At 39.4% G+C, this 14,031-nt stretch overlaps 1 protein-coding gene across 1 annotated transcript; it reads left to right on the top strand.

Moving 5' to 3' along the window:
- The first annotated feature begins 2,754 nt into the window (after positions 1 to 2,754).
- LOC124461000 lies at positions 2,755 to 4,002 on the top strand. The gene has a single exon (XM_047012592.1). It carries the CDS (start codon positions 2,755 to 2,757, stop codon positions 4,000 to 4,002), a length of 1,248 nt encoding a protein of 415 aa, XP_046868548.1.
- The last annotated feature ends 10,029 nt before the right edge of the window (positions 4,003 to 14,031 follow it).

Raw genomic sequence — 14,031 nt, 5'->3', positions numbered from 1 at the left:
AATATGCAACGTATGAAGTGGTTGGTCTCCTTTATCAACATAATTTAGGAAACCCTCTTTCTTGCCCACTTTTTTGATAAAAATTATACATTTCACACAGTTATTTACAATCTGCTGAACCTTTTGTTCGAGATGAGGAATCCAATAAGATTGATACACAGCATGAAGGGTTTTTTGCACGGCGAAGTGACCAACATTATGAGCGTGGATAATCACCTCCTTTTCCATCTGCTTCGGAACAACAAGGAGATCGTTACCGTTTTCTTCCCTGTAAAGAAGTCCACCTTTCATCTTGTATCCCTCAAATGGACGGCTGCCTAAAATCTCCACAATGGCTTTAATAGTATCATCTTTAGCTTGTGCTGCTTTTATACGTGCTGTAATCTCCAGAGGAGCCACCATTATACAAGGATTGCGACTTAGGCAGTCAACATGCTTTAGCCTTTCGCCTGGTCGATGTTCTACTTCGTAGTCAAAGTCTTGAAGATATATTATCCACTGTGTTACTGATCTCGGTACATCCACCTTCTTCAGCGTTTGTTTGAATGCAGAGCAATCCGTTACCAACTAAAATGGCAAGCCCAGCAGGTAGTGCCTGAATTTCTTTACTGCTAAATATACGGCCTTCGCTTCAAGAATATAACTGTGTTGCCGTGACTCTGATTCAGACGATTTTTGGCATCAGAAGTGAACTGGATGCAGTTTGCCTTCTGACCATTGCAAGAGTGACGCTCCGTATCCATCCTTTGATGCATCCGTATGTAACTCAGTCTTAGCTCCTCTGACGTATAGCTTCAGCACAGGCTCTGTAGTCAATGCATTCTTGAGTAATTAAAATGCTTTCATCTGAGAATCGCCCATTTTGAAGCTAACATTCTTCCGCAAAAGGTCGGTTAATGGGCGTGCGATTTGGGAATAATTTAAGATAAATTTCCTGAAAAATCCAGTTAATCCCAAAAATTCTTGCACTGCCCTGACGTTTTTTGGCATCGAAAACCTGCTGACGGCCGCCGTTTTTTCTTGTCCAGGCCACACAATTCCATTTTCTATATTGTGACCCAAGAAGTATATCTTAGTCTGCATAAAGTGACATTTCCGCCATTTAATCTTCAATCCAAATGATCTAGCCTTCTCCAAAACGCGTGACATTTTGTCAAAGCACTCTTTTGGAGTCTCAGCGTGAATAATTATGTCGTCCATATATAAATCGAGAACATCATTGTTTACCAACTCTTGAAATATATGATTTACATGGCGAATAAAAACGGCTGGCGAATTGCGGAATCCGAACGGGGCTCTGTTGAATTCGTACAGACCCGTTTTCGTGATAAAAGCAGTGTATTTTTTACTCTCCTCTTCATTGGGATATGGAAGAAGCCGTTCTCCAAATCCATCACCGTAAACAACTTGGCGTTCTGCAATTTATCCAGCACATCATCGATCACCGGAACAGGAAAACAGTCTTTTAAGACCATTAGGTTCAGCTTACGAAAATCAACGCAGATACTCCGCGTACCATCCTTCTTGTTTACTAGTACCAGGCGACTAGCATAGTTCGATGAAGACGGACGTATGATTTCTGCTGCTAACCATTCATCGATCTGCTTCTCTACATCGATTTCTTCAGCAATTGCCAATCGGCTTGGAGACTGGCGAAAAGGAGTTATTTCTCCATCGGGAACTATTCTTAGCTTGACAGGTACTTCTGCTACAGCTTCTGCCAACTTGTAGTTCTGAATCAGCCGTTTAACATCTTTTGCATACTGTGGAGGAACATCGATTTCATCATTTGCATTACTAATGTTGAAAATACTTATCTGGTTTGTCTCCTCACAAGTTTTCTCCCCCTGCGGGAACAACTTGCCATCGATCTAAAGCATAAATATCCAAGATTCTATTGGAAGATTTCTATGTGGACGATGTCCTGACCGGAGCAAACACGGAAGACCAACTTATACGTAACAAGGATGAACTTATTCAACTATTAGGTCGCTCACAGCTGGAGCTTAAGAAATGGGTATCCAATACCCACGGAATCGGCCCTTTAGAAGAAGCAGCAGCGACAAGTGTGACTGGAGATGCCTCCTCCGTCAAGGTATTAGGAATACATTGGGAACCAAAATCTGACAGCAGTCGTATACTCTCGGATCGTGAACCAGGATGGCAGCATAGAGGTTTCACTGCTTGCGGCGAAAACACGGTCGCTCCACTTAAGCAGCAATCGCTCCCTCGTTTGGAATTATGTGGCGCACTTCTGCTAAGTCGGCTGATCGCATCAATTAAATTGGCTTGGAAGGATCTAGAAAGCACCGTATATGCTTGATGTGATTCGACAATTGTGTTGGCATGGCTAAACCACTTGCCAGCTAGTTTAAAGACGTTCATTGGCAATCGTACTGCCGAAATATTGGAAGTAATACCAAGGGACTCGTGGCGCCATGTTAATACCAAGCAGAACCCCGCAGACTGCGCTTCTAGAGGAATGCTGGCTGAGGACTTACTCCCGTTTACTCTCTGGTGGAAGGGTCCCGACTGGCTGGCTGAGACACATCTTAACTTAGGTAACGAAGATGATATAGAAATCTCTAACTTAATTTCAGATGACGAGTACCGAAAAGAGTTGAAGGCTACAGTATTAGTTACTCTCGGGAAACCATGAACGAGTCATCTCCCCTCGAAGAACTCATTGGTCGTGTTTCTTCCTGGCCTAGACTTGTGCGTATTGTGGCATACATTTTACGATTCATCCGACACATGAAAAACCCCCAAGAAAAGTCAAACACTTTCGCCGTAACCTACGACGAGTACAAGGCAGCCAGGAAGCAAGCTCAAGACGAATGGCATAAAGAACGAAAAGCGCTACGAAATGAAGGATGCGTACCAAAAGGCTCTAAGCTGTGTACCCTGACGCCGATTCTAGATGACAGTGGGCTTCTACGTGTAGGAGGTCGCCTCAATAATTCGGAGTTATCAAATTCAGCCAAGCATCCGCTCATCTTGCCGAGGAAGCATCGCATATCTCACCTGATTTTGGAACACGAGCATCAACATAATCTACACCCAGGAGTTTCGGCCCTCTTTGTCATAGTTCGTCAACGTTTCTGGATAATGGGAGCCAGAAATCTGATTCGTAAAGTTACTCACAACTGCTTCAGACAGCGAGCACATACCAGCAACCAACTAATGGCCGCACTACCGGCAGTGAGAGTTCGGCAAGCATTTCCGTTCGAAAATACAGGCTGTGATTATGGTGGCCCAATCATGATGAAGCCACATAAAGGAAGGACCGCTCGAAAGGAAAACGGATACATATGTCTCTTCGTATGCATGGCTACCTCAGCTTTACACTTGGAGCTGGCAACAGACCTTAGCACTGATACATTTTTGTCTGCTCTGCGTGTGACGATGTTCAGCGACAATGGACGAAATTTCATGGGAGCCAAAAGAAGTCTTAACGAAATGGAACAATTGGTTCAATCCCAGCTGCACAATAACAAGATAGCAGAGGCGTTATCGATCGAAGGCATCAACTGGAAGTTCATACCGCCACATGCGCCTCACTGGAGCGGCAAATGGCTTCATTTCAAGCTTCATTCACACCGAGTAATCGGCCACGCCGTTCTTACATTCAAACAAATGCATACGTTGTTAACACAGGTGGAAGCGGTGATCAACTCAAGGCCTCTTTGTGCCACTTCCGATACAGACGTTGGATATCTTTCGCCCGCTCACATGCTGATCGGTCGTCCTTACACCACAGTGCCAGATGGAGATTTGGACCAAGTGCCGCCAAACCGATTGGATTACTGGCAGCAATCTCAGGCCATGTTGCAAGGCTTTTGGAAAAAGTGGCATCTTGAGTACCTTACGTCGTTGCAGCAGAGGCCAAAATGGTTAATGAAATCGGCAAACCCGAAGCCTGATGATCTCGTACTAGTAAAGGATTCTCATACTCATTATCGAGACGATTCCTGGCCCAGACGGTCTAGTACGAGCCCTTAAGTTAAAGACAGCTACAGGAGAGATAACCCGTCCCATAACCAAGGTGGCTCCCCTGCCAGTTTCAGAAACATTGTTTCAGGGCCCGGCGGTATGTTGAGAAACTTAATTTTATTTGAATGTAAACGATCTTTTTATTTTATTATTTTTAACTTTGGGTTGTATGGTCACACCGTTTTGGCTGTTGCAATAGCAAGCGTGTGGTGAAAACGAGAAATGTATGTTGAGTTAGTTAATTGCTTATTGGCCAACAGAAACCAACACAGGGAATAAAGCAAAACCTTATTTTATAATACAAAACGAACCAGCAAAGTTAATTTATGAATCAACACAGTCCAATATAATAAACTTTTCAAATGCCAAATATATGTATGTAGCGTTGATTTAGCGATCGTTACTATATTTATTTATTTATTAATATTTGAATTGTTTGATGACAATCGAGTTCAATATATTGTTAGAATTTAAACATACTTATAGAAATAACACGAAACTAATTATGGACCTTGACGTGCGACTCAGTTGACAGTCTCTTTGCGAATAATCCACGGCCTCTTTAACAAGCTCTCTCTCAACTTATATAATGATCCTATGCCCTGCTCTCTCTACTACTACTAGAATGTTCGGCCACTACGCGTTTGTCTTCTCTCTTCTATTACTTTTGATTGCTCCCTCTCAATACCATTTCCCACATGTATGGAAAACGGACCTGCTTCATATTTTGCCTTGACCTTAAATTCCATAGATATTGAAAAGCAATCATTGGCTTAAATATATGACCAACTGACTGTACACGGACATGAGCAAAAATAAGATGAGACTGGTGAGTTGTCGAGTGTCGAAAGTGTAGTGGTGAAAGCGGGTGAGAAAGTGGGGGGAAGCAGACATATTTCATATTTTGCCTTGGCCTTAAGTTCCATAGATATTGAAAAGCAATCATTGGCTTAAGTATATGACCAACTGACTGTACACTGACATCAGCAAAAATTAGATGAGACTGGTGAGTTGTCGAGTGTCGAAAGTGTAGGGGTGAAAGCGGGTGAGAAATTGGTGGGAAGCAGACAAATGTTAGTTGCCTTGCCAATTCGACAATTGTAAATGAGATGGCAAATTGACTTGAGAGCCAATCAGACAATAAAGTGTTTGCAGGAAAATTTCAAAAGGCCAAGCATATTAAATTACATCAAAGCTTAAATGTTACATTTTTAATTTATCTAAAAATTCTCTTCTTTAAATTGACGATGAGCGACATTCACAAGAATTTATAAATAATGATGGGAATTTCAAGTCAATTGAAATAGAATTTTAAACATTTTTGATGGAAAAACTTTAAGAGTGCTTAAAGTTAGGAACTAAGAGTTCTTAGAATTTGAAATTATTGATTGGGAATTAATGCCATAAGTAGTTACTCGATTTCTCATTATTATGAGGGGAAAGTGTGGGGCTATTTGGCGCATATTGTTTAAATCGCTTATATATTCTGACTTGGAAAACATACTCTTGCATTTTATGTGAGGTTTATTCATTTCGTAACTTGAGGTAAATAATAAATTCGGATGTGATTTACTGTTAAAAGACAATAGCGAATTATTCGAACGTATTCAAAAAGAGCAGGACAAATTGAGCCAAATTTTCTAAATTAACATTGGAATTTTTCTGATTAACATTTATAAATATATTCTAACACCTCCTTTCCTTCCAGCAGCGATGAGCCATGAACTCTAAGGAGCTCATCTACTGAATTCTTCTGAATTGGTTTGCCAATCCCCATTCAAGTGTCATGAGGTCTCAAAATTGAAGTTCAAGCTAAATCAATGCCTATTAATTTTTTGGACAAGAATCAGCTTAGAGTTCTCATGTTAAATGGATAAACTATTGCTTTAGTTGATCATTTAAATGTATATAGATCATCCTTTAAAGAGATATCAGATAAATTTTGGTATCTAAGTGTTGACTTCTATGTATATAAAGCTTTTAACCGGTTTTTTTAGGTCTCTATTATTTTGTAAAATTTATATATAAAATCAAAGTTTGTCCACTAAATAATATGCGGTTCCTTTTACAATGGCTTGAAATTGTTTAGAATTAAAAAAATTAGATTCTATAGCTGAGAAAACTTTTCTTCTATGAAATTTCGGCCTTCGAAGGGCTTAAAAACAAATGTCTAACAAAGAAGAAACGTTAAACTCGTTTAAATTCAAATTTAAACTCATATAAATGATATCTTGAGTTTTAATGACTAAACTAAAATTAGTTTCAATGAAATTTGGCGCATAATTTTCTCTCATTATATTTTAGAGGCAATAATAACATCAAATTGGAAGTTTAAGTAACGTTGCAATGGACATTTTTTGTTGAATAATAAGGATGACACTTTATTGTGAAATGTTAGAAAATCAATCTCTTTTTGTTATATCATAGTAAAGATACACCTCTTAACACAAACCAAGTCTTAATATATAGTATTCTAGACACGATTTTTCTATTCTTGATACTCGAAACATTTTCATAGTAGATCTATAAATGGTTTTTCCACAACAATTCTGCCTGAAGTTTTATGTATGTATATATAAGTCAAGAGTAAGTCAAGTCAGTTTTCATATTTTGTAATTTGAAGAGAACGTAAAAAGTTATTAACTATCAGCTAAGATGAGAGTGTATATATATATTTGTGGCCAAAAATAAATCCGCTCGTTACATTTGTTTGTTTTGCAAGTTTGCAATATCAATTACGACAGTCAAAGTTAGGAACCCTGTCGCATGATTGTCATAAAACTTAAGAGGGGGAAAGAGAACTAAGAGAAAAGAGAAAAAAATGTCAGATAAGACCATGGAGATGGCGCCACATGGACAGGGGGAACCAAAAACCAGAAGACAAAACCCATAGTGCCCTGAAGAGATCCTCCAGGATTAGCAGGTGAGCCCATAACCAAAGTTCCCCCTTTGTTTTGCTTGAGTGCGGTAGGGACCCAGATTGCAAAATATGGTTAGGATTAATTAATTATTAATATGATCGTTTAACACACCCGGCATTATTTCTTTATTCGTCACCGAATTTATGTATACCCTTTCCCTTCCCTTTTCCTTGGCCACTTAACTATTTGAGTGGAGCCGAAGGATCAGCGGACTTCGGCAGGATGAGTTATTCTCCTGCAGACGAAGTCAGTCGCTGGTCTCTAGGCTCAGTCACTCGAGGTGACTGACTGGCAGAAGAGATCAGTCGTTGCAGTTCCTCTTCACCATCCCTTTCCAATAACCACACTAACATTTCCTTTCACGCTTCCCTTTCCCAGTCCAAGAGACAACGGATCTTGGCCAAGCGGGCTTCGCTTGGCAGACGAGATCAGTCGTTGCTACTCCTCTTGGACTCTCCTCCTACTCCTTTCCCTTCCCTTTTCTCCCCTTCATGTGGTCTCAGTCCCCTATCCTAATTCTCATCAAGGTCTCCAAACCAAATAAATGTTCTGTAGACGGGACTCTATATATATATATGAGGCCACACAAGAGTGAAAATTTTTACATGTATGTATATTCATCAATATATATCGGAGTCAACTCAGAATTTTTTTTTTATATTTATATATATAGATATACATATATATGTGAGTTGAGTGGGCTTACTCAACTAAGTTTATTTTTTAATTTGATTTAAAGTAGTTTGGAAAAGTTACAAATAATTTAGTCTTAATCTGCTGCTTCGGTTCGCTCGCTTTTTTCTCACTGCTGTCTGCTGTACCCTGCAACTTCAACTGTCTCTCTCTCGTGTTCTTCTCTTCTGCTGTCTGCTGTACTCTCTGTTGCTCTCCTGCTAATCTCTGCTGTTAAAGATCATCTGTCCGCTTGCTGCTGTTAAGCCTCTGTAACTCTCCATCGTACCTTACATTCGGCCATTCCTGATCATTCATCTGTCCCAGATGATAAATCGTCTTCGTTGTCCTTAATATAGCGCCACATTTTCATATAGTCGCAACTGGTAGAAGTATTTGTAGGCCCTTCGACATCCGCTGCTTTCCTTACGTCGTATCTACCATTCCTCTTTACTTGCGTCACCTCATAAGGACCTAAATATTCGCTGGACAGTTTTTTTCCTGCGACAAACTGCGTCCTGAGTATGGCGACTAAGTCTCCAACCTGATATCCGGCCTCTGGCTTTCTTTTACTGTCAAAGTGCTTTCTTTTACTGTCAAAGTGCTTCTTATAAGACTTCTGCGCTTGAATAATTTCAGCTTTCGCGTTCTGCCTCATTAGTTGGCGTTCTTCATCAAAGCGTTGGTACATCTCTTCTTCAAGTAGCTGTATTAAACGGTTTGCTGGTTTGTTGTTCACCTTCACACCAAACATAAGCTCGAACGGTGATTTTTTTGTCGTTGTATGCGTCTGAGAATTTACAGCTCTCTGTACTTCTGGAACTGCCTTAAACCACTTGGTTTGATCGCTTTCGGAAATCTTTGCAATAACCGACAAAATTGTTCGATTTACTCTCTCCACCTGTCCATTTCCACGAGGAACTCCCGTTGTGGTCCATACATGCTCTATGCCATTCGTTTTCATATGCTCCGTAAACAAGTTGGCCGTAAATGATGAGCCTCTGTCGGAAACTATATGCACAGGATTTCCGAAGATTTGTGACCATATATCTATTTTTTTTAGCGCTTCCTCGAAGCTTGTAGTTTTGGTCGGAAACAGCCAAATAAACTTTGTAAAAGCATCAACCATCGCCAAGATGTATTTATACTGCTTCGTAGTGGCGTTTATGGGGCCTAAGTGGTCAATATGCAACGTATGAAGTGGTTGGTCTCCTTTATCACCATAATTTAGGAAACACTCTTTCTTGCCCAGTTTTTTGTTAAAAATTATACATTTCACACAGTTATTTACAATCTGCTGAACCTTTTGTTCGAGATGAGGAATCCAATAAGATTGATACACAGCATGAAGGGTTTTTTGCACGGCGAAGTGACCAACATTATGAGCGTCGATAATCACCTCCTTTTCCATCTGCTTCGGAGCAACAAGGAGATCGTTACCGTTTTCTTCCCTGTAAAGAAGTCCACCTTTCATCTTGTATCCCTCAAATGGACGGCTGCCTAAAATCTCCACAATGGCTTTAATAGTATCATCTTTAGCTTGTGCTGCTTTTATACGTGCTGTAATCTCCAGAGAAGCCACCATTATACAAGGATTGCGACTTAGGCAGTCAACATGCTTTAGCCTTTCGCCTGGGCGATGTTCTACTTCGTAGTCAAAGTCTTGAAGATATATTATCCACTGTGTTACTGATCTCGGTACATCCACCTTCTTCAGCGTTTGTTTGAATGCAGAGCAATCCGTTACCAACTAAAATGGCAAGCCCAGCAGGTAGTGCCTGAATTTCTTTACTGCTAAATATACGGCCTTCGCTTCAAGAATATAACTGTGTTGCCGTGACTCTGATTCAGACGATTTTTGGCACCAGAAGTGAACTGGATGCAGTTTGCCTTCTGACCATTGCAAGAGTGACGCTCCGTATCCATCCTTTGATGCATCCGTATGTAACTCAGTCTTAGCTCCTCTGACGTATAGCTTCAGCACAGGCTCTGTAGTCAATGCATTCTTGAGTAATTAAAATGCTTTCATCTGAGAATCGCCCATTTTGAAGCTAACATTCTTCCGCAAAAGGTCGGTTAATGGGCGTGCGATTTGGGAATAATTTAAGATAAATTTCCTGAAAAGTCCAGTTAATCCCAAAAATCCTTGCACTGCCCTGACGTTTTTTGGCATCGAAAACCTGCTGACGGCCGCCGTTTTTTCTTGTCCAGGCCACACAATTCCATTTTCTATGTTGTGACCCAAGAAGTATATCTTAGTCTGCATAAAGTGACATTTCCGCCATTTAATCTTCTATCCAAATGATCCAGCCTTCTCCAAAACGCGTGACATTTTGTCAAAGCACTCTTTTGGAGTCTCAGCGTGAATAATTATGTCGTCCATATATAAATCGAGAACATCATTGTTTACCAACTCTTGAAATATATGATTTACATGGCGAATAAAAACGGCTGGCGAATTGCGGAATCCGAACGGGGCTCTGTTGAATTCGTACAGACCCGTTTTCGTGATAAAAGCAGTGTATTTTTTACTCTCCTCTTCAATGGGGACATGGAAGAAGCCGTTCTCCAAATCCATCACCGTAAACAACTTGGCGTTCTGCAATTTATCCAGCACATCATCGATCACCGGAACAGGCAAACAGTCTTTTAAGACCATTAGGTTCAGCTTACGAAAATCAACGCAGATACTCCGCGTACCATCCTTCTTGTTTAGTAGTACCAGGCGACTAGCATAGTTCGATGAAGACGGACGTATGATTTCTGCTGCTAACCATTCATCGATCTGCTTCTCTACATCGATTTCTTCAGCAATTGCCAATCGGCTTGGAGACTGGCGAAAAGGAGTTATTTCTCCATCGGGAACTATTCTTAGCTTGACAGGTACTTCTGCTACAGCTTCTGCCAACTTGTAGTTCTGAATCAGCCGTTTAACATCTTTTGCATACTGTGGAGGAACATCGATTTCATCATTTGCATTACTAATGTTTGTGGGATTGGGTCTGGCAACTCTGCTGAGCGGGGCGAATTGAGCTAAAGACGAGCGAAAGACGGGCAGTCGAACCGAAGAGACGAGCGAAAGCGGTTGCAAAAAGACGAAAGACGAAACGACGCGAAGCAGCAAAGACGACTAATTTCCAACTAAATCTAATTAAAATAATCCAATAAATAGTTTTACGTTAAAATAAACTAAAATACTACAAATAAATATATTAAATAGGACAAATTCCTACAAATATGGGGGCTCAACCTACAAAATAGGCATGACTCAACCTACAAAGAAGGCATGGCTCAACTTATAAAGAAGTAAAAAAGTAAGATCAGTGAGTGAGAAAGAGACAAACATACACAAAACGACGCAACAGTGGAATCAAACGACCAGAAAAAAAAACAGCGCGAAAACGAATAAGAATTAGCATCAAACGACGAAAAATTGGCGGCTAACGACGAAAAAGCGGCAAAGAAACGGTGAAAAAGTTTTCAACGAACGACGCGAAAGTGTTTGAATACCACAGTTATCTGGTGACGTGGCAAACGACGTATATATACATATACATATTTGTATGTATAATATTAGTGTGTGTGCGTAAGAGAAAGAACTATGAGCAAACTTGAAGACTTTGTGAATGTGCAAGAGGCACTGAAAACTGAAAAGAAATCTAATATTACATTGTTTCACAAGTTTATATACGAAGAAGAAGGCGATCGTGCAAATCGCCAAAGACTAAGAAAGTTTGAAGGGTTTGATTTTGATTGCAACAGCGATTTATATAAAAGTAAAGTGTCTTATGTGGAAAAGAATTTAACAAATAACGATTTAGTGATTATTTGTAACGTTTTGGGTCTATCGCATGATAAATCGAATCTAACTTCCCATTTATTTCGCAATTTGCAAGCTGTAAATTTGCTAGCTGACCTTGACACAGAGAATGATCAAAACGAAGATGACGACGATGAGTGCGAAAGAGATGGAGATGTAGGCAATATGCAAGACGAAGACGAAATGTTGTCAGTAGTGAGGGACGAAACGAATTTTAGAACAGCTGCAACAAACGAAAATATGCGAAACAAAACGAATAGGGCAAACTCTACACTCGTGGCCAACAATATTGATACGCAAGGTGCAGTAAATGTCAACATGCCACCACCGAGGTTCGCTTTGAGTTTTCGGGACGTTGAAGACTCTTTACGACCTTTCCATGGCGATGAAAATTTATCAGTTGAAGTATGGATTGAGGATTTCGAAGACATGGCTGACTTGATGCAATGGGATAGTTTACAAAAATTTGTTTTTGCTAAAAGAGCTATTAAAGGACTTGCTAAAATGTTTATTCTGAGTGAACGCGGAATTAAAAATTGGTCGACATTGAAAGAATCACTTTTAAATGAATTTAAAACAGTAATAAATAGCGCGGAGTTACATAAGCAATTGTCAGAACGGAAAATAAAGAAAGGTGAAAGTGTTCAAGAATATTTGTTGAAAATGAAAGAGATGGCATCACGGGGTAATATAGAGAACAGTGCTCTTATGCAGTATGTAATTGACGGAATTAATGACTTGAGTATGAACAAAGCAATATTGTACAATGCTAATAACCTAAAAGAGTTTAAAGAGAAAATAAAATGTTATGAAAAAATGCGGGAAAAGTCAAGTAATCAAAAAAGTGAGTCTAAGAACGTTCAAATCAAAAAAGAAAGTGTAATGAAATACGAAAATAAAGAAAGTGGTATAAAATGCTATAACTGTGGGCAAAAAGGACATATATCTGAGAATTGTGACAATAAGAGTAAAGGAAGAAAGTGTTTTGGTTGCAATAATTTTGGTCACATAGCAAAAGACTGTCCAAATAAAAAGCCTGAAAATAGCACAGATGTTCGTAATACTAATAAAATATCAGCTGATCATATGTTTATGTGTAAAGAAGTATCAATCAACAATGAAAAGTGTATAGCCTTGCTTGATACTGGTAGCAAATATAATATCGTAACGGAAACAATTTATAATCGTTTGAAAAAACCTAAGCTCGCTAAAGTTGATAAAGTTCTATACGGTTTCGGAGATAAAAAGAGAGTGGTACCTATCGGTTCGTTTACGGGAAGGCTTTGCGTAAGCCAAGAACAGTTTGATTTGGTTTTTTTAGTGGTATCATCTGAATTCCTAGATGATGAAGTGATTTTGGGAGAAGACTTTTGTAAGCAAGCCGAAATAAAAATCAATCGCGATGGCGTACAAATCGGGAAATATAATGATGAAACGGAATTAAGTTCGGTAATGAGAATAAAGGTCGAAAACGACGAAATTGACATTGACTCAAATGTATCGAAAAGTACAAAGTGCGAAGTGAACGAACTTATCAAAAACTATAAGCCGGAAAAGTTAAAATCGACAAATGTTGAAATGCGTATTGTTTTAAAAGACGATAGTCCAATTTATTCGAGACCACGCAGATTCGCTTTTGCTGAACGGTGCATAATCGATGACCAAGTCGATCAGTGGCTGAAAGACGAAATAATAGAACAATCCGAGTCTGAATTCAGCAGTCCGGTCGTATTAGTAAAAAAACGCGATGGCACTCCACGTCTGTGCATTGACTACAGAAGAATAAATAAGGTAATAGTAAAAGACCATTTTCCATTACCCCTGATTGAAGATCAATTGGATCGGCTACAAGGAGCAACGGTTTTCAGCACAATCGATTTAAAGAATGGATTTTTCCATGTAGATGTTGAAAAAGAGAGTCGAAGATTCACCTCGTTCGTTACACACAACGGACAGTACCAGTTTTTAAAAGTTCCTTTTGGATTGACGAACTCCCCTGGGGTATTTCAGAGACACGTTAATGCCATTTTTCGTGATTTAACCCGTGCTGGTACGGCTATCCCATACGTCGACGACATTATAATCCCTGGTAAAACTGAAGAGGAAGCCGTCTCCAATCTGAGAAATGTTTTGAAGCGATGTGAAGAATATGGTTTAGTCATTAACTTAAAGAAATGTTGCTTTTTGAAGAGAGAAATAGAATTTTTGGGGCATACTATAAAGAATCAGAAGATATGTATCTCAGACGCAAAGACCAAAGCTGTAAACAAATTTCCTATGCCGATGAATCAAAAGCAGCTCCAAAGTTTTCTTGGCCTGGTTGGTTATTTTCGCAAATTCATTGCAGATTTTTCGATTATAGCCAAGCCTCTTACTGATTTATTAAAAAACGATGCAAATTTTAGATTCAATGAGAGTCAGATAAAATCTTTTAATTTGCTAAAAAAATTGATAACACAGAAACCTGTTCTGCAAATATTTAACCCCAAGTTTGAAACAGAAGTACATACAGACGCATCGATTGATGGCTTCGGAGCAATTTTATTACAAAAGTTACCCGATGATAAAGAATTGCACCCTGTATACTACATGAGCAAAAAGACGACTGAAGCGGAAAGAAAATTC

This window comes from Drosophila willistoni, unplaced genomic scaffold (assembly GCF_018902025.1).
Source record: "Drosophila willistoni isolate 14030-0811.24 unplaced genomic scaffold, UCI_dwil_1.1 Seg17, whole genome shotgun sequence".
In the NCBI taxonomy this organism is placed as follows: Eukaryota; Metazoa; Arthropoda; class Insecta; order Diptera; family Drosophilidae; genus Drosophila; species Drosophila willistoni.
This window is presented reverse-complemented; position numbering and strand designations above follow the sequence as displayed.

Excerpts from the sequence above, each read along its gene's own strand:
- LOC124461000 (XM_047012592.1), top strand. The coding sequence starts at position 2,755 with ATGAAAAACCCCCAAGAAAAGTCAAACACTTTCGCCGTAACCTACGAC.